Genomic DNA, 22402 nt, shown 5'->3' on the forward strand with positions numbered 1-22402 from the left:
TCATATTTTATAAAGCATGACCGAAACGTTTTTTAGGGGTAGGAAATCATATTTAACTATAACTATTAACTAGTATGCATTCTAGTAATAGTATGTGTTTAAACAATTGCATTTATTAGTATTTAATTGTATTTAAATTGTAATATTTAAATAATATTATTAATTAGTGCATGATGTGCTGTAAATGTGCATTGTATTTAATTAATTAGAGTTAATGAAAATACTATATGAATAAATATCGGTTCGGTTTAGATTGATTCGGTTTTCATGCAGCCAACCGAAAACCGAACCGAACCGGTCGGTTATTCTACAAGGTGGTCCAAACATATCCAAAAAAAATCGGTTTTTTTTTGTTTTTGGTTTTTTCGGTTCGGTTTTTGGTTTTTTTTTTGGATTAGATTGGATTTGAACACCCCTATTATTGACCATCCAAACCAAGCAAGACTACCTTATTTCCAAGTCAAAGCTTCCAAGCCATTCCATCTCAACCTTTCCGTTTCCATCTTAAATAAAAATAATAAAAATAACTGCATAACCTATTATTTTTCTTCTTTCTCCTCCTCCTCCTCATTCTATCCACTGAAAACCAAACCCTAACAAATTCACAGTATCATCCTTATAGAGAGTGATGGTGAAGGTGCGTATGAACACCGCCGATGTCGCCGCCAAATTTATTTCCATTGACAAGAATAGTAACAAATCGCATTCAATCAAGACTTTCTTCAAACCATGGTAATGGTTGGAGACCATTAAATCGACCGGACGAGACACTGCTTCTTAACCAATTTGATGTTGCTTTTCTCGGGGTATATGCTGTTAAGATATACTTTTTGGGACATTTTGGTGACATGTGTAATTTAAGGATTGTTTTAATGATTGAGATGTTAGAAATTGATGATTTCACCTACCTCTTTGGTTTAGGATTTTAGGAAAACATCCATATTTTCTATTATTATTTACTTGTTCAAATGATTGTTGTATTGCTTCAATCCCAAATGATTTTTGTATTGCTTCAATCCGTTAGATGGTCATCCGTAATTACTGTTTTGAGTAACTAATTTAAAAAGAGAAAGAGATGATCATTGCGGATTGCAAGACCACAAACACTCACTGAAAACCTAAAATAAAAAAAGATTCAATTTTGTATTGTTTAATACTCAAACTTTCATCATATACAAATCCACATCTGGGTCAAAAATTACCCTTTATATTAATGGATATTGAATAGAAAAAAATGGTAAGAAATTTGGTGTTTAGGTGCTATTGATTTTAAGGAAGAAGATGGAGAATATTTTAAAAAATCTAGAAAATCTCTTTTAGCGACAAATTTTTCGGTCGTTAAATTATTTACAAAAGTTTAGTGTTATACGCCATTTGTCACATAAAGAAAAAAATATCGTTGTTACTAGTATTTGGACGAAAATGAATAACATGTTCCTATTTGCAAATTTAAAAGACTAAAACAATATTTTTAAAAGTTAAGAAACCAAATTAAACCCCAATGAACTATCTATCAATTAAAATAAAGTGCCATCAAACTCTCTAATATATTCTTTTCTTTTTCAAAAATTATACTAGCAAAAAGGCATATTTATAATTAACAAATGCTAAAAAAATTGAAACTACCTCATTTTGTCACCTCATTAATTTTCCACTTTTTACTTTTAACTTTCTTGCTCTTCATTTTCTTTTCTTAATTCAAATTTCCCCCATATTTTTTCCACACATTCTCACTTCCATTTTAATTTTCTATCTCTCCATTTTCTTTTTTCTATTATATATTTTAAAGGATAAATAACATAATTCGAACCTCTTTTAAATTTGACGAAAAAGAACACAAAAATGTTAAATTTTTATAACAGAAAAATTATTTAAAATAAAAACATAATTATTTTAGAATTATTATATATAAAAAATATTCATAATTTATATGATTATTGTTCGTTTTATAATTAAGTAACTCATTTGAAATTGACATTTGTATCTAAATACATTATATACTATATCAAATTGGATAACATTCAATATTAGAACACACATCTAATTTTTTATTTCACGGATCATGATCAGGATAATATATAACTTTATTTTAGATACAATTTTTTTTATTTTCAAATGTGATTTTTTTCTTTCTCCATCTCATAAGTCTCTTTTTTTATATTATTATATGATCATTGTTCATTTTACAATTAAATAACACATTATAAATTCACACGTGTATCTAAAAATATTTTATATTGTATCAAATTGAATATCATTCAATAAATATGCACACCACTAACTTTTCATTTCAAAGGTAACTATTTAGAACAATATCTGTTTTATTTTAACCAACAATTATCTTTAATTAAGAGATGAATTCTTTATTTTTAAATGTGAAAGTTTTTTATTTTTTTTCCAAATTCTATTTTTCATTTCAAATTTACACATGTATTTAAATATATTTTTATACTATTTAAATAAATTTATCCATACGGACGTACTGATATCTTGCTAGTATAAAATAAATGATGAATCCAAAAAATACATTTGAAAAAGTCATCAAACTCGCATTTGAGATGTTTGGTTTTTCAACTTTGATTTTAAAAAAAGATATTCTAAGACTAAAGGTGTCCTACACCGAATATCAATCATACAATTTTTATTTAACTAATAATTTATATATGTTTATTAAATTAATATTTGTATGTATTTACATATGGTGTTAAGTTTTAGATGTTGGAACATAGAAGAATGACATTCTTACATCAAACACATACATTACATCATATTATTCTTTTTTCCCGTATAGCCTTGTATATGATTTCTTACGGGCCTTCAACTCGTTGATAAGATGTTGACATACAAGTATATGATTTTCCTCTCCCTTACCTAGTAAAGTTGAAACAAAGAAAAATCCACAATTACCATCACCTTTAACATCTATAATTCAATCAATGTATTTGTGCATAAAAATATATATTATTTTTAATGTGTATCTGTTTTGGTAAAGATGGTGAATGAGATGGTTTGCGGATGATTTGACTTACACCAAAAACTAGATTATTTCAATGATCATCAATGATATACATGTACATTACCAGTAATTTCAGACAATTTTGCACCTTTTGATGTTGAAATACAATAAAATTGTATTTGCAAGCGAAAATTTTGAATAAGAATGCAATAAATTTTAGAAAGAGCTTAAGAAAATATATGTTATGATCACGAGGGTAAGGTTTAACACAAGGTTATGCATAAATCTTTTAAAGGTTGTGTTTGAAACTCAATTGTTGAATGATGTGTCCAGATTTTAGAATTCAGACAAATGTTTGCTTACATTGGATGCTTTTCTGATGAAGCGATTTGTTGTTTTGTGGTGCATCGAAATTTCAATCTATAATCAATATGCAAAGTTTTTCCCGTTGAATTTGAGAGAATTAATAAGAATGTAATGATCTAGCCCTTATGAAATTAAATAAGCAAGCTAATTCATCATTGTGTTTGGATAGAAAGTTTGGTAAAGGGAATAAATGAAATGGAAGATTAATACTTCAATGATATATCATAGTTAAAAAATTATTAATGATAAGAAAATTGTTGTTTCGGTCGTATGTTGTTTGGATTGTTTATCTCGTGAATTTCAACCAATAGACAAATGTAGGCTAAATACCATTTTCATCACTTATCTTTGACTCGAAGTCAAACCTGACCCCTTAACTTTTAAAAAGACCATTTTGTCCATTAACTTTGCAAATTGGATAATGTTAGTTCTTTCCGTCTATTATATTAGTTAAATCAATCCATAAAACTATGTGGCTCTGGCCTGAAATGCCATGTTGTTTAGACCAATTTCATGACTAATTCAGTGACAGATAAATCCTTCACTAAAATATTTTCCAAGTTTTAATTATTGTTCTTCATCCATAACAAAAGTGATATAGAACATCCAAATCATAAGTGACTAAAGGGATTTCAATTCAACGTGATCCTATTTATTGAATACTCACGTTGATCAATTGAAAAGGAAGTTATATTTAAAACTTGGAAATAGGAAATTATTGTTCTATTTATAATAGAAATTAAAGGAAAATATTATTCTATATCACGTTGGGATACAATAAATAGGATCACGTTAAATTGAAATCCCCTTAATCACTTATGATTTTTAAAAGTTGGGATAAATAGTTGATTGGGATTTAATTTTCTTCTATCCCAACGAGATATTTTCCTTCAATATTTGGGATACAATTTCTTCATTATTTAAAAGGAAGTTATATTTTCCTTCAAAACCCATTGATAGATTGTTTTGATTGTAGTATTTCTAGCTTTTGCAAGCTATCATGCCCAATCATCATCAAATCTAGGTTTGAATTTATCTCCATTGACAAGAGTAGTAACAAATCACATTCAATCAAGACTTTCTTTGAACTATGGTGATGGTTGGACACCATTAAATCGATCGGACGAGACACTGCTTCTTAGCCAATTTGATGTTGCTTTTCTCGCTGTATATGATTTTGAGATGTACTGTTTGGGACATTTTGGTGACACGTGTAATTTAAGGATTTTTTTAATGATTGAGATGTTAGAAATGGGTGATTTCACCTCCCTCTTTGGTTTAGGATTTTAGGTAAACATTATATTTTTCTATTATTATTTACTTGTTCAAATGATTGTTGGATTGCTTCAATCCGTTAGATGGTCATCCGTAGTTGTTGTTTTGAGTAACTGATTTAAAAAGAGAAAGAGAGGAACATTGCAGATTGCAATACCACAAACACACACCAAAAACCTAAAATAAAAAAATTCAATTTTGTATTATTTAATACTCAAACTTTCATCATATACAAACCGAAAACCGGGTCGAAAATTACCCGTTATATTAATGGAGATTGAATAGAAAAAAATGGTAAGAAATTTGGTGTTTTGGTGCTATTGATTTTAAGGAAGAAGATGGAGAATATTAAAAAAAATATAGAAAATCTCTTTTAGCCACAAATTTTTTGGTCATTAAATTATTTACAAAAATTTAGTGTTACACGCCATCTGTCACATAAAAAAACATATTTCTACTAGTATTTGGATGAAAATGAATAACATGTTCCAATTTGCAAATTTAAAAAACTAAAACAATATTTTTAAAAGTTAAGAAACCAAATTAAACCTCAATCAACTATCTATCCATTAAAATAAAGTACCATCAAACTCTAATATATATATTTTTTCAAAAATCATACTAGCAAAAAGGTATATTTATAATTAACAAATGCTAAAAAAATTGAAACGGCCTCATTTTGTCACCTCATTCATTTTCCACTTTTTACTTTAAACTTTCTCACTCATCATTTTCTTCTCTTAATTCAAATTTTCCTCACATTTCTTTTTTTTTTTCCACTTTCATTTTAATTTTCTCTCTCTCCATTTTTCTTTTTTCTATTTTATTTTTTAAAGTATAAATAACATAATTTGAACCTCTTTTTAATTTGACGAAGAAGAACACAAAAAAATGTTAAATTTTTATAACAAAAAAATTATTTAAAATAAAAATATAATCATTTTATAATTATTATATATAAAAAATATTCATAATTTATATGATTATTGTTCGTTTTATAATTAAATAACTCATTTGAAATTGACATTTGTATCTAAATACATTATATTCTGTATCAAATTGGATAACATTCAATATCAGGACACACAACTAAATTTTCATTTCACGAGGATAATATCTAACTTTATTTTAGATGCAAATTTTTTATTTTCAAATGTGATTTTTTTCTTTCTCCATCTCATAAATCTTTTTTTATATATTATTATATGATCATTGTTCATTTTACAATTAAATAACACATTATAAATACAGATGTCTATCTAAAAATATTTTATATTGTATCAAATTGAATATCACTCAATAAATATGCACACCACTAACTTTTTATTTCACATGTCACTATTAGAACAATATCTATTTTATTTTAACCAATAATTACCTTTAATTGAGAGATGAATTCTTTATTTTTAAATATGAAATTTTTTTATTTTTTTTCTAAATTCTTTTTATTTTATTTTAAATTTACATATATATCTAAATATATTTTTATACTATTTAAATAAATTTACTCATGCAAATACACTGATATCTTACTGGTATAAAATAAATGATGAATCCGAAAAATACATTTGAAAAAGTCATCAAACTCGCATTTATGATGTTTGGTTTTCCAACTTTGTTTTTCAAAAAAGATATTCTAAAACTAAATGTGTCTTACACCGAATGTCAATTATACAATTGCCATATAACTACTAATTTATATATATTTATTAAATTAATATTTTTATGTATTTATATATCGTGTTAAGTTTTAGATGTTCAAATATAGGATAATGACATTCTTACCTCAAACACATACATTACCTCATATTTACTTTTCACCGATTTCATGAACAGAGTTTTATTATAAAATAGAATATTTTTTTAATTTAAAAAATATTAAAATTATTGTTTATCTTTTTTCGAATTAAGGAGGACCGATATATAATTATGTAACCAAATTTATTATTTCATTAATCAATATTTTACATTTTTTTCATCAAATTTTATTACCAAATATTATTTTTAATATCTCAACATTATTAACCAAATAATGGATAATATTAACCGATATTTTATATATCATTAATCAATTTTATTCAAACATTGTTTCATGGTTCCTATTCACATTTTCTTCGTATCACTTTTCACTATTCATGTCACTTTTTATCATATTTATGATTGTAAGAAGCGGTGTACGATTGAAATTTGTGTCAAATATTAATCTTATTTTTAACTCTTTTGTGACATGTTACTGACCATTCAAACCAAGCAAGACTACTTTATTTCCAAGTCCAAGCTTCCAAACCATTCCATCTCAACCTTTCCGTTTCCATCTTAAATAAAAATAATAAAAATAACTGCATAACCTATTATTTTTCATCTTTCTCCTCCTCATTCTATCTACTGAAAACCAAACCCTAACAAATTCACAGTATCATCCTTATAGAGAGTGATGGTGAAGGTGCGTATGAACACCGTCGATGTCGCCGCCAAATTTATTTCCATTGACAAGAATAGTAACAAATCGCATTCAATCAAGACTTTCTTCAAACCATGGTGATGGTTGGAGACCATTAAATCGATCAGACGAGACACTGCTTCTTAACCAATTTGATGTTGCTTTTCTCGGGGTATATGCTTTTAAGATATACTTTTTGGGACATTTTGGTGACATGTGTAATTTAAGGATTGTTTTAATGATTGGGATGTTAGAAATTGATGATTTCACCTACCTCTTTAGTTTAGGATTTTAGGAAAACATCCATATTTTCTATTATTATTTACTTGTTCAAATAATTGTTCTATTGCTTCAATCCGTTAGATGATCATCCGTAGTTACTGTTTTGAGTAACTAATTTAAAAAGAGAAAGAGATGAACATTGCGGATTGCAAGACCACAAACACACACTGAAAACCTAAAATAAAAAAAGATTCAATTTTGTATTGTTTAATACTCAAACTTTCATCATATACAAATCCACGTCTGGGTCAAAAATTACCCTTTATATTAATGGATATTGAATAGAAAAAAATGGTAAGAAATTTGGTGTTTAGGTGCTATTGATTTTAATGAAGAAGATGGAGAATATTTTAAAAAATCTAGAAAATCTCTTTTAGCGACAAATTTTTCGATCGTTAAATTATTTACAAAAGTTTAGTGTTATACGCCATTTGTCACATAAAGAAAAAAATATCGTTGTTACTAGTATTTGGACGAAAATAAATAACATGCTCCTATTTGCAAATTTAAAAGACTAAAACAATATTTTTAAAAGTTAAGAAACCAAATTAAACACCAGTGAACTATCTATCCATTAAAATAAAGTGCCATCAAACTCTTTAATATATTCTTTTCTTTTTCAAAAATTGTACTAGCAAAAAGGCATATTTATAATTAACAAATGCTAAAAAAATCGAAACTACCTCATTTTGTCACCTCATTAATTTTCCACTTTTTACTTTTAACTTTCTTGCTCTTCATTTTCTTTTCTTAATTCAAATTTCCCCCACATTTTTTCCATACATTCTCACTTCCATTTTAATTTTCTATCTCTCCATTTTCTTTTTTCTACTATATATTTTTAAGGATAAATAACATAATTCGAACCTCTTTTAAATTTGACGAAGAAGAACACAAAAATGTTAAATTTTTATAACAGAAAAATTATTTAAAATAAAAACATAATTATTTTAGAATTATTATATATAAAAAATATTCATAATTTATATGATTATTGTTCGTTTTATAATTAAGTAACTCATTTGAAATTGACATTTGTATCTAAATACATTATATACTATATCAAATTGGATAACATTCAATATTAGAACACACAACTAATTTTTTATTTCACGGATCACGATCAGGATAATATATAACTTTATTTTAGATACAATTTTTTTTATTTTTAAATGTGATTTTTTTTTTCTTTCTCTATCTCATAAGTCTCTTTTTTTATATTATTATACAATCATTGTTTATTTTACAATTAAATAACACATTATAAATTCACACGTGTATCTAAAAATATTTTATATTGTATCAAATTGAATATCATTCAATAAATATGCAAACCACTGACTTTTTATTTCAGAGGTAACTATTAGAACAATATCTATTTTATTTTAACCAACAATTATCTTTAATTGAGAGATGGATTCTTTATTTTTAAATGTGAAAGTTTTTTATTTTTTTTCCAAATTCTATTTTTCATTTCAAATTTACACATGTATTTAAATATATTTTTATACTATTTAAATAAATTTATCCATACAAACGTACTAATATCTTGCTAGTATAAAATAAATGATGAATCCAAAAAATACATTTGAAAAAGTCATCATACTCGCATTTGAGATATTTGATTTTCCAACTTTGATTTAAAAAAAAGATATTCTAAGAATAAAGGTGTCCTACACCGAATATCAATCATACAATTTTTATTTAACTAATAATTTATATATGTTTATTAAATTAATATTTGTATGTATTTACATATGGTGTTAAGTTTTAGATGTTCAAACATAGAAGAAACATAGAAGAATGACATTCTTACATCAAACACATACATTACATCATATTTACTTTTCACCAGATTAGATGAACAAAGTTTTATTATAAAATAAAATAATTTTTTATTTAAAAAATATTAAAATTATTGTTTTTTTTAATTAAGGAGGACCCATATATAATTGTGTGATTAATTAACTTAATCTTGTTTTTAACTCTTTTGTGACACGTGATTGACCATCCAAACCAAGCAAGACTACTTGATTCCCAAGTCCAAGCTTCCAAACCATTCCATCTTAACCTTTCCGTTTCCATCTTAAATAAAAATAATAAAAATAACTACATAACCCATTTTCCTTCTTTCTCCTCCTCCTCCTCCTCATTTTACCTACTGAAAACCAAACCCTAACAAATTCACAGTATCATCGTTACAGAGAGCGATGGTGAAGGTGCGTATGAACACCGCCGATGTCGCCGCCGAAGTTAAATGTCTCCGAAGGTTAATCGGAATGCGATGCTCCAATGTCTATGATCTCACTCCCAAGGTACCTTACCTTTATCTCTTTTCAACTTAATTTCACAATCGCAATCGCAATTGCAATCTCAAACGCAAAAGTAAATTTCTTACTCCTTTTTTATTGTGCTTTTTTTCAGACGTACGTTTTCAAGCTAATGAACAGCAGTGGAGTGTCTGAATCCGGTGAGAGCGAGAAGGTTTTGCTACTCATGGAAAGTGGTGTTAGATTGCACACTACTGTGTATATGCGGTAATCATTACCATATCCTATAGTTTTATTTTATCCTATAGTTTTATCATATGTAGCACGGACACAGGAATCACAACACCAGACACTGACTCGGCGATAAAATGAAAAATAAATGTAATCACAACTGTCGGTGTCAGTGCAATAGAGGTTTTATCTTAGTTCTTTATCTTTTATCAATTGAACACATCAAAGTGTCGTGAATGTTGAAGAATTAGAATTTGAATAGATTGTTTACGGTGTTTGTAGTGACAAAAGCAACACACCTTCTGGATTTACACTTAAATTGAGGAAACATATTCGTACTAGAAGGCTTGAGGATGTGCGGCAACTTGGGTACGATCGGGTATAGCCTTCAATTTGAACCATCTTTTGTTTCACTTGTTATTATTGTTGAATTTTAAGTAAATGTTTTAATTTTTACTTGAAAATCTGTTACAGATTGTTCTTTTTCAATTTGGACTTGGGGAGAATGCAAACTATGTTATATTAGAGCTATATGCTCAAGGCAACATCATACTCACGGATTCTAGTTTCACTGTCATGACTCTGCTTCGATCTCACAGGTTACTACTGTTTTCGGTTATGCTGTTTAGTTTCAGTTTGTTCTCCATGCATGTTGTATAAAATGCAAACACAAACAAAAAATTTGCTTATCTTTTTTATTTTTTATATAACTTAATAACAATGATAGGATCTTTTTCTTTATAAGTTTAGTTTATGAAAGAATTTGTTTAGAGAGAAAACACGTATACTTATGGAGGATTAGGAAATTGTCTTGTAGATTTCATATGTGGTATGGTTGTAGGGCTGGATTTTTTTCTCATGCCTTATTGGGCTAACTGGCTTGGCATATTAGGCCGAATGTTATGCCAGAGTACACTTTTTAAAATGAGACTAGATTTCTGTGATCTGTATTTAATTTAACTTCTATGTTCATATTTGTTAAACATCTCTATCTCTATAGTAAGAGTAATTATAGCAATTTATCAATAACAGGGATGATGATAAGGGGTTTGCAATCATGTCACGCCATCGTTATCCTATGGAAAGTTGTAGAATTTTTGAACGAACTACAACAACAAAGCTGCAGACAGCCCTAATGTCTTCCAAAGAAGGTGACAATGATGAGACTGTTAAGTCCAATGGAAATGGAGCTGATGTTTCTAATGTAGAGAGAGAGAAGCAGGGATCCCGAAAAGGTGGGAAGTCACATGCCACTTTAAAAATTGTTCTTGGGGAGGCACTCGGTTATGGACCTGCACTTTCTGAACATATGATATTAGATGCTGGTTTGGTTCCCAGTGAAAAAGTGCCCAAAGATAAAACTTGGGATGATGCCACTGTTCAGGCTTTGGTTCAAGCTGTTGCAAAGTTTGAAGATTGGATGCAGGATATCATTTTAGGTGAACTAGTTCCTGAAGGATACATCTTGATGCAAAACAAAAATTTGGGGAAGGATTCTTTTATATTGGAACCAGAAAGTGTTAAACAGGTTATTTTCTACTCTATAATTTTAGTGGCATCATGAATATGAAGAGAATGCGAATAAGTGACAGAATTTCATGCTCATATTGTCCTCTGATACTCATCGTTTACATTCATGCACTATTTAATGCAGATCTATGATGAGTTCTGCCCCATTTTACTTAACCAGTTTAAGTCAAGGGATCATACAAAGTTTGAGACATTTGACGCAGCTTTGGATGAATTCTACAGCAAAATTGAGAGTCAAAGGTCTGAACAACAGCACAAGGCCAAAGAAAACTCCGCTCTTCAGAAACTTAGTAAGATACGCAACGATCAGGTTGGTACCCATGGTCCACGTCCATACTATTTTACTTGTATAATTGGAAAATCAACTGAACAATTTGGAACCTTCAAATTATACCCATAGCTTTTAAAAATAATACACACAAGTAATACAACCTTAAGTATTCATGTGAATTTGAGAAGACATTTTTTTTGCTCTAATATTGTTGATAGTTGATACTCAATAGTAGGGTGTTATACAAAATGATTTTTTTTCTTTCTGTGGTATAGGAAAATCGAGTGCACACTCTGAGGAAAGAAGCTGATCACTGTATTAAAATGGCAGAATTGATAGAATATAACTTAGAAGATGTGGATGCTGCTATATTAGCTGTTCGTGTATCTCTTGCTAAGGGTATGAGTTGGGATGACCTTGCTCGGATGGTGAAGGAAGAAAAGAAAGCTGGAAATCCAGTAGCTGGTCTTATTGACAAGCTCCATCTTGAAAGGAATTGCATGACTATACTCTTAAGCAACAATCTTGATGAAATGGATGATGAAGAGAAGACACTCCCTGCTGATAAGGTTTTTAATGTCTTTATCTATTTTTAGTTGCAATTAGAAATTCATTAAGATGAAATAGCAATAGTTACAAAGAGAAGGGTCAACAATGAATCCTCCTAAATTTAAATAATAAAAAAGAAAACAACCATACAAAAGGATAAAATCAATGGAGCAAAGCTGCCTAATCCCTCAACATAGAAACCTCAAAAACTCAGGAGCTTACTTCTATTTTTATCCCAAATCAAGTACTGTGCTGCAGTTACCTACTGAAATATGTGTTAGTGTTACACTCCAACTAAATGTGGTAGTAAAGTGTAGCATAGGTTGCACATTGCCCAAAAAGTTTAATATGGGTTTCAATTAAAAAATTTCTAATGTTCTTCCGTTATGCTACTACCTCCAGATTGTCTTGGCCTACAATTTCTGCAATACATCTTAGTTGTTGCGCATATATAGGAATGTAAATAGTTGCATTTCTAAACTATCTATCTACCATGTACCATTATTACACAATTATATGATTTTAACCAAATATAGCATGAGAAGGAATCAAAGAGTTTGACTTGAGAAACAAGTTAGTTATATGCTTTCTGGTACTTTATGCCCTCTTCTGTATGTCAATAAACCACTATTAAAATTTTCATAAACTTAGTTTTACACTGTCATTTTCATCACTGGTTGTTTTTCTGTTTTCTTAAATATGTAGATTATTGTTTTTCCCGAAAATGTATAATATTAGTAACCGTAGTATGTTGGTGTGTTCAAGGTTGAAGTTGATTTAGCTCTCTCAGCACATGCCAATGCTCGGAGGTGGTATGAACAGAAGAAAAAACAGGAGAGCAAACAGGAAAAAACTATAACTGCCCATGAAAAGGCTTTTAAAGCTGCAGAGAGAAAGACTCGCCTACAACTTAGTCAGGTGGTTATTAATTGTATTTACAGATTGAAATGTAATTAATTAGCACATTGTTATCTCATATAAATAGATTGAAAGAAGAAATTTGCAGAAAAGTAAATATGTCGTCAGTGGTAATATCCTTATAGGACTAAGCAGAGTCAGATTTTGGAGAGTAGAAGTTCATCTTCTTTCAACATCTAAGAAGTTTATGGGGTCATGATTACCATGTAATATTTATGGTTATCATGTATACTACAAATTGATTATTCAGTGGACTTTCCATTTGTGGGGGAATATTAGCTTAAATTGAATTTCTGCTGACTATTAGGGAGATGCCGTTAACAGCTCATAACGATTCCTCTCATTTTTTGTCATATTTGATGTTTTATCCTTTTTTTCTTCTTGTATTTTCCCAGGGGGATTTCTTATCCTCTGCTAATTAATTATACTGATTTCTTTACTAATTTTTTTCCAGGAAAAAACTGTTGCCTCAATTTCGCATATGCGCAAAGTTCACTGGTTTGAGAAATTTAATTGGTTCATTAGCAGTGAGAATTATTTGATTATCAGTGGACGTGATGCCCAGCAAAATGAGATGATAGTAAAGCGCTATATGTCAAAAGGAGATCTGTGAGTATTTCCTGTTGTATCATACTGTTCCGACTTCCTTGTTCCTGTGGCTAGAATTTATACATTGATAATAGAAATTATTGAGTAATGAAGAAAATAATATTTATTTGGAGGCTATCTTCTATTGAATGAGTGATACTTCAATTTTTTTATAATGTCTACAAATCATTTGAAGAATATGTTAACTTCATATATCTTTCTAAAACAACCGTATATTTAAAACAAAATTGTTGTATACATCATTAAGAAAAAATGATTGCTTCTTCAAGATCCTAGGTACCTATGATGTTCAATACAAAACTGAGATATTCACGAGAAGCTTCCTTTGTGTTTGGAGTAAGAATACCTATTGTGTATTAGGGATTATCATTCTAGTTGGAAAATCTATTGTGAGCCTATGAAGGAATAGAGGGGAGGTTGATGTCTAAGAGTATTATCACCTTAACTTGCACAAGGTTATAGTTGTTATATCATGTTATTTGTTGTAAAATGGTTTCGTCATAATGGGTAGAAAGGATGTGAAACCGAGAAGGATATTGCTACTTAGAGGTTTTGGAAATTCATCTAATGCGTAGTATTGTTTTTCTTTGTTATAAATTTAGGGAAACCTTGACATTTGTTAAGAAATGTGGTTGGGTTTAACTCAACCCTACAAAACCGGCTTGTAGGTTGAGGATTGCCCCCCATATTCAGGTCCTATATTGTCTGATGTGAGATTCTCAACACCCCCCTCACGCCCAGGACTGGACATCTGGAGTGTGGAAATAAATGGTGGGTGGCCCGATAGCGGAAATCTGATACCAGGTGGCCCACTGGATCATAAACGAGGCTCTTGATACAATGTTAAGAAATGTGGTTGGGCCTAACTCAATCCTACAAAACTGGCTTGTAGGGCGAGGATTGCCTCCATTTATAAAGACATGTTCAGTCCTGGGCATGAGGGGGTGTTGAGACTCATATTGGATAATGATATTGCTTGAGTAGTGGATTTATGGAAGAGGCAAGTCTCACCTTGTGGGGTTGTGTTTAGCCCAACCCTAATTCTTGGATTATCTGTATCCAAGTTTATGATGATTTAGTTCTTGCGATAATTCTCATATTCCCAAAGTTTCTTTTTATTTTTTCAAATAAATAAATAAACTATTGTTTTTTTTATTCTTTCATAAAATCCAATATTGATACGTTTTCTGGTATGACAACTGAAAACAAAAAAAATATTGTGACACTAAAAGCTTCTGTAAGATTTTCAATTGTAAAACTGCTTTAGTATTTTGGAATTCATGTCTTGCCAGTGAAAAAATATCAGTCAGTATTTCTTATTTTCATTCTGTTAATTCATGTTATAGGTATGTGCATGCTGAACTGCATGGAGCTTCTAGTACAGTCATCAAGAATCACAAACCTTTGCAGCCAGTTCCGCCACTGACCCTAAACCAAGCAGGATGTTTCACAGTATGTTCAACACCCTTCCATAAATATTCATTTTTATGTTCATGAACTAAATCAAATTGTAATTGATGCTGGTCCAAGCAACATATTTTATGGAAGACATGTCAGAAAAGCAATGTTATGTTAGCCTATTTATTTATTACTTTATAGGGAGCAGTTGTAACTGTTCAAAACTTCTTGCCATAAAAGGCGTTGCATGGACTTGCTAACCACCTCCATATCCATCTTTGAATGTAGGTTTGCCATAGCCAGGCATGGGATTCAAAAATGGTTACCAGTGCCTGGTGGGTTTATCCTCATCAGGTTAGTAAAACTGCACCTACTGGGGAATATCTGACAGTAGGGAGTTTCATGATACGGGGTAAGAAAAATTTTCTTCCGCCACACCCTCTTATCATGGGTTTCGGCCTGCTATTTCGCTTGGATGAGAGTTCTTTGGGATCACATTTAAATGAAAGGAGAGTAAGAGGAGAGGAGGAAACAATAGATGATTATGTTGAAACTGGCCCTGTTGAAGAACAATCTGATTCAGAGTCTGAGAAGGATGTTACTGATGAAAAATCTGCTGCAGATTCGGAAAGGAATGACAATCTATCTGCAGGTTCACTCGTACCCCCAACAGAAGACGTTCTTAAAGACTCGTCTCAAAATAGTTTGCCTACAACAATTAATGCCAAAACTGATGTCTCAGATGATTTCTCTGCCAAAGATTCAAGTACAACGAATATGCTTGATAGTGAGAAATTATCCAACATAGGTGGAAATGGCTTAGCATCTGTCTCCCCTCAACTTGAAGAACTTATTGATCGAGCTCTGGGCCTTGGATCTGTTGCCAAATCAAATAAAAGTTATGAAGCTGAGAACACCCGGGTTGATTTAAGCAGTGAGCACTATATTGAACCGAGCAAACCTGCAGTAAGGGATAAACCATATATATCGAAAGCTGAGAGAAGAAAGCTTAAAAATGAACCGAAACATGGAGAAGCATATCCAAGTGTTGAGCATGGAAAGGACGAATTAAAAATAAAAGATATTTCTGATAATCTGCATGCAAAAGATGCTCAAAATTTGAAGACAGGAGGTAGTAAAAAAATCAGCCGTGGACAGAAAGGAAAACTTAAGAAGATAAAGGAGAAGTATGCCGACCAAGATGAGGAAGAAAGGAAGATCCGAATGACATTATTGGCTGTGAGTACAGTTTCTTGCTTGTCCTTCAGCACAACAAATATATACATTTTGTTTCTTATTTGAATATTTTAATTTTCAATGTGTGGTTAGACATCATACTGTATCTGCTAAAGATGAGTTCCAAAAATGTTAAATTTAACTGACACTAGTTTTCTTAAAAACCTTTAAAATTAGAATAGTAGAAAGTATATAAGAACTAAGATATCACACCAAGGATATTCTGGGCAACATATTACAATCTTGAATTGATTCATGCATCTTTTTTTTATTGCTGTGGGTTAAATTCCGTTAATTCAACTCTAAAGCTGGTGTGTATTTGTAGTCTTCTGGAAAACCAATCAAGAAGGAAGAGACATTATCTGGAAATGAAGCATCAGCTTCAGATAAAGGGAAAAAATCTGACAGTGGTAAGCCTTTCTAAATTTTCATAACCAGTATTTCTAGCAATATGCTGAGCCAATGGGAATCTCATTCTCTTTTTAATAGATTACCTTAATGTTCAGCTTAAATTTTATATGAACCAATTTGTTTGGATTGGGCTTGGCTCATAAATAAACTTGAATAGTTTGGGCAAATGAGCTCATTTGAGCTAAAGCTGGCTCACAAATTTGGTACTGTAGGTTCATGAACATGCATATTATTCTATTTACATGATATTTTAGCATATACTGTACTCATTCTGACCTATAATAAGTGTCATATTTGAAAGATAAAAGTTCCAAAATAGGTGCCATTTTATTTTTCAAAGTAGCGTTGTTGGTTTAATTCCAGTTGCATCCTCTAGTTATGTGCACCACTTCCAAATTATTAATTTTCACTAAATATAATGTTTATTTGGTAAAATTGTTGTTAATGAATCGAACTCTCTGAAGCAATCAGAGTTGAGTTGTGACCAAGCTTGGCTCATTCACGTTCATGTGGTGTGGATGTTTATAACTCAATGTGTCTCTGCATTGTATCTTTTCCGTGATTACTGAGATATAAACTTTGCCATAAATTAGACAGTAACATATTGAGGTGTCAGTTAATGCAGCTCTTAAATTCGTTATCTTATTTATTGTTTTATAATGTTGATTGTGGCAGGTCCTATAGATGCTCCAAAAATATGCTACAAGTGTAAGAAGTTAGGTCATTTATCTCGGGATTGTAAGGAGCAATCAAATGATCTGTCGCACAGTCATGCAACCAGTGAAGCTGAAGAAAATCCCAACATGAGTGCTTCAAACACTTCCTTAGAAGATAGAGTGGCAATGGAAGAAGATGATATTCACGAAATTGGAGAAGAAGAGAAAGAAAAACTAAATGACGTGGATTACTTGACAGGGAATCCACTCCCGAATGACATTCTCTTATATGCTATTCCTGTATGTGGTCCATACAATGCAGTTCAGTCTTACAAGTATCGAGTGAAGATAATTCCTGGACCTGTGAAGAAAGGAAAAGGTTCTAAATATTTTACATTTAACTTCATCATCATCATCAATTGATTATATTTCTGCTTAAAACCTATTTTCTAGCTTGTGCTTTTTGGTCCTTCCTAATCCACGAGTAGTAACATTATGAAAATGAATCCTTTCCATATCTCATTTTCTTCATTACCATAGTTTATGCAGCAGTTGATTCCCAGGTTAAGCGTATCTTATTTCAAGATGTTGCAATAACATTTTTGTTCCTGTTGATTGTACAGCTGCAAAAACTGCAATGAACTTATTCAGCCACATATCAGAAGCAACAAATCGGGAGAAGGAGTTGATGAAAGCCTGTACCGATCCTGAATTAGTTGCTTCAATTGTTGGTAATGTGAAGATAACTGCAGCTGGACTGACTCAATTAAAGCAAAAACAAAAGAAAGGCAAGAAGAGTGCCAAACAAGGGAGTTAGCCATGCCAACCTTTTGTGGGATTTACTTGGCGGAATATGTTTGTTTTTGTTTTTGTTTGTTTTGATTTTGAGAGCTCACAAATTTGTATGTTGTATATCTTTCCAAGTTTCAACACTGTAGAGAAGTAGATAGGTGACAGTCCAAAATGATATGGAAATAACAATGATAAATAACTGATTAGGCATCAGGCTTATTTGGTTCAAAAAGCCAATTAAACTATGGTAAACATCATTCATTTAGAAAAATTCAGAAACTAAGAACAAGGATAAATTGTCCTATCTTTGACGTTCCCTCAGGATAAATTGTTCTGTCTCTAATGTGATTTTTTCTCTCTCAAAATAACTATCTTTTTAATTTCTAAAATAACTAATTTTTTAAAAAATATATATCAAACTATCTATATTTAAAAAAAAAATGCAGTTAGGAGAATGCAATAGTTTAAATGACTTATATGATGACTTTTTTATAGGGATGTCAAATCAATTGACATCTATCTATAGACGTTATGCATGTTCAATTGGTATGATGCCAATGCGTATTCATTTTCTTTAAAATTTTTAATTAAATTTATAATAAAATATTAATAAAAAATTGAGAACTAAATAAATAAATTTAAATAGAATTATACGCGAGAAATTTTTGGACACATATTTTAACAATCCGCTTCATCATAACGGCTATCGGTTCCACACTCCTGCAATGTCCTTCGTCGTTGAGACCTCCACGATTCATCTGAAGTACTTGGTGCGAGGTCTCTGAGATATCGGTGTTTATCCATCAATTCTAGCATCTCTTCCCAGGATAGTTGAGACGCGTTACCGTAATCGAGTTTAATGTCCATGCTGTCGTAATTTGTTCATGTTTGTTGGATTACGGGTGGATGCATTGATCGCTTGAGTTGTGACATTGATTCATTTTGAAAACGAATAAATGATTGTCGTGGTGTTTGGTAGGCATGTGTTGGTTGGGTGCTTTGGTGTTGTGATGTTTGGGTGCTTTAGTGGTGTGATGTTTGAGTGTATATTGGTTGTGTGCTATGGTAGAAAATGGTGGTATCATATATCTCATCGGTGTTATGGTAAGATGTGGTGTCAACATATGTTTGTTGGTAGTATGTGTCATGTTCTTAGTTTTGTGTTTGAGTGTGTGACATGTATTGGTCGCGGGCGGGTTTGGGTGTATGTTGTTTGATAATGTTGTTAGGTGTAAGAGAGTTGGTAATCATGATGGGTTGGTTGTTGGGTGTAGGTGGATTAATAATTTTGTTGGGTTGGTTATTGGGTGTTGGTGTATTGGTAACCATGTTAGGCGTTTGATGACGAAACTCGTTGGCGTTGGTCGATTAAATACCCCGGTTCATACACAAATTGAGTTTGCGTAACTGATTTATACCAATTCATATAATTATGAGTTGGTTTATATTCAGATGGCATGATTACTTCGTTTATGACAACGTTTCCACTAACAACACACATCCTTAGAGAAATCTCTCCAATTGGGAAAGTTCCATTGAGCATCGACTCTAAGTTGATGCAATTGTCCCAAACACGTTGGAGAATCTAGGATTTGTTGATGCTCCCAGAACTGTTGCTATTATAGAGACATTGCCGATATATACTCGGGACAAAACTCGTGTCAATGGAAATAGAATATTCCATTGACTCTTCTAGGCATATTAACCATGTATCAAAGGTTTTGCATTATGCAAACCTATTATTCAAATTGATGGAATATGATCGTACGAGAAATATAAAGGAACGTTACTTATGGCAGTGACACAAGATGACAACAATAATTTCCTTCCAATTGCCTTCGCTCTGGTTGAAGGTGAGACTCATAGTGGTTGGAGTTTCTTTCTCAAGAATCTCCGAATACATGATGCTCTACAACCCAACCTCTGTTTGACTTCAGACAAACATGCATCTACTGAGAGTGCATATAATAATCCTGATAACGTTTGTCAAGATCTTCCTTTTATGCATGTCTAATGCATTAGACATATTGCACAAAACTTTACGCGGGAAATCAAAGACAAGACTCTTCGGAAAAAGTTGTGAACGCATGGCATGCATTAATTCAATCATCATTTTAACACTACCATAAAGAGATTAGATTATCAAATATAAACGCGCTAAAGTGGATCAATAATATTCCAATGGAGAAGTGGACCAGGGAATTTGACAATGGTCAATGATGAGGCCACATGATAACAAATCTTGTGGAATCAATGAACTCTGTCTTCAAAGGAGTTAGAAACCTACCCATAATCGCGATCGTGAGAGAAACCTATTTTAGGTTAGGAACACTATTTGCGACCATAGGTTCAAAATGGAGTTCAATGTTAGAATCAATGTAGTTGTTCAATGAAAGCTGCGTAAAATTTATTAAGGAGGAAATTGTCAAAGCTAACACACATGTGGTTACATGCTTTGACCGTCATAGACAAAATTAAGTGTAGAGGAGACAATGAACCATAATGAGGGGAGGCCAAATGGGTACTATCAGGTCGAACTAAATAGAGGTTGGTGCGACTACGAAAAGTTTCAAGCCTTCCGTATGCCTTGCTCCCATATCATTGTAGCATGTTCATATGGTCGCCAAGACGCTTCCAAGCATCTATCTTCCGTTTACAAAGTCATAAACGTATTCAATGTGTATAACAAGAGATTCCCAGTGGTAGCAAAGGAGGAATATTGACCTACATATCAAGGGGGCATAATTTGACACAACAAAATATGTGAAGGAAGAAAAAGATTTTCCCTAACAACACACATATTAGACTCGAAATGGATACGACTGGAAAATGGTAAAATTATGTGGTATATGTTGCCGAACACACACTAAAACGTTGTCCTAATCTTGGAACAAGTTCCACAAGATAATTATTGTATGCACTCTTAGATATGTATTGTTTTTGTAACAATGGAATTTAATATTGAATGGAACTTTCGACTATAAAAAAAAGAACACAAACACACCTAAAACAACAACACACAGAACAAATAAAAGGATTTAACATTACAACATATCTAAGCGATTACAACCATCAAAATAATATCGTATGGTCCGTACAACTTAATAGGATATCACTGTCAGTTTTAACTGACTCACACGCACGTTGTGCCTCGTTATTCTCATTCCCAATTGAGAAGACCGAAACAAGCCTATAAATTCTTCTAACTTTTTCACCATCTTTAATCTCTCCGTATAACCGATGGATCAAACTCCTTTCAATTTGCTCGAACTTTGTGTTGGGTAACTTGTTTCAAGGGTTACTTGACAAATAATGATAAATTGAGAGAAAATTAGAGAGCGATTGAAGGAAACAAGTTTATTGAATATTATGTATTTGTGTTGTATTTTTAATTACAATTAGGGGCGATATTTATAGACACACTAGCCAACCAAATCAAAATTAAAACAAACTGTCTAGAAACAAAACTGATATACCCTCCCAGATATATTCTTAAAGCAGTATGTCTAACTAAAACTAATATACCTACTCGGGTCTATGATATACCCCCCGAATATATTCTTAAAGCAAACTGAACTAACCACAATACCCTTCCTAATTCAGATTTTCCATGCTTCTCATTTCCATTAACTTCTTCCTCTAAAGGTCCATTGAAGAATGTAAACTTCACATTAAGTTGGCACATCTTTCAACCTTTGTAAGTTCCTATAACAACAACCATTTTGATTGTTTCAAGCCCAACCACAGGTGCATAAACTTTATTAAAGTCTACTCCAGGTCTTTGAAGAAAGCCTTTTGCAACCAACCTTTCTTTGTACTTGGAAATTTCACCATCTGGTTTCAACTTCAGTTTGTAAACCCACCTTACATCAATTTATTTCTTGCTTGAGTTCTCAACCAACTCCCGTAATGTCCTTGAGTTCCTCAATCATTGCAAAATTCCAATTTTCATCCCATAGGGATTCCACACGATTAATTTGTTCTAACTCATCCATTATTGTTTCTTCAGCCAGCTCACCATTTTCCCTGATTACTTGATTAGGAAATTTCTCATAGCCATTCATCATGAGTGATATAGCTCTAGTTCCGCTTAATCTTCTCACTCATTTTATTTGTGAAAGCTCAACTGGTGCAACATGTTACTTACTATGCAGAGTAGTTCTGACATGGCTTGAACTTTCACCTTCTTGCACTGGATTTTCTGGAATTTTC

General features: G+C 31.3%; 1 protein-coding gene across 2 annotated transcripts; it reads left to right on the plus strand.

Moving 5' to 3' along the window:
- The first annotated feature begins 497 nt into the window (after positions 1-497).
- Positions 498-18518, plus strand: LOC127074473 (uncharacterized). 2 transcript variants are annotated; one of them, XM_051015809.1, is made up of 15 exons: positions 498-516; positions 9409-9634; positions 9744-9856; positions 10103-10199; positions 10295-10419; positions 10853-11348; positions 11475-11660; positions 11897-12190; positions 12936-13088; positions 13543-13697; positions 15044-15149; positions 15384-16334; positions 16657-16741; positions 17418-17777; positions 18022-18518. In XM_051015809.1, the coding sequence occupies exons 2-15, from the start codon at positions 9530-9532 to the stop codon at positions 18213-18215; spliced, it is 3420 nt and encodes a 1139-aa protein (XP_050871766.1). In that variant the 5' UTR covers positions 498-516; positions 9409-9529; the 3' UTR covers positions 18216-18518. The 2 variants fall into 2 exon arrangements, with proteins under 2 accessions (XP_050871766.1, XP_050871758.1); XM_051015801.1 differs by lacking the exon at positions 498-516 and adding an exon at positions 6892-6925.
- Positions 18519-22402: the final 3884 nt, after the last annotated feature.

This window comes from Lathyrus oleraceus, chromosome 1, assembly GCF_024323335.1.
Source record: "Lathyrus oleraceus cultivar Zhongwan6 chromosome 1, CAAS_Psat_ZW6_1.0, whole genome shotgun sequence".
NCBI lineage: Eukaryota > Viridiplantae > Streptophyta > Magnoliopsida > Fabales > Fabaceae > Lathyrus > Lathyrus oleraceus.

Bases quoted from the DNA above. Each gene is read 5' to 3' on its own strand.
- LOC127074473 (XM_051015809.1), top strand. From the start codon at position 9,530: ATGGTGAAGGTGCGTATGAACACCGCCGATGTCGCCGCCGAAGTTAAA. The intron at 9,635-9,743 runs GTACCTTACCTT...GCTTTTTTTCAG, and splicing joins TCTATGATCTCACTCCCAAG to ACGTACGTTTTCAAGCTAAT. The intron at 13,698-15,043 runs GTGAGTATTTCC...TTCATGTTATAG, and splicing joins TATATGTCAAAAGGAGATCT to GTATGTGCATGCTGAACTGC.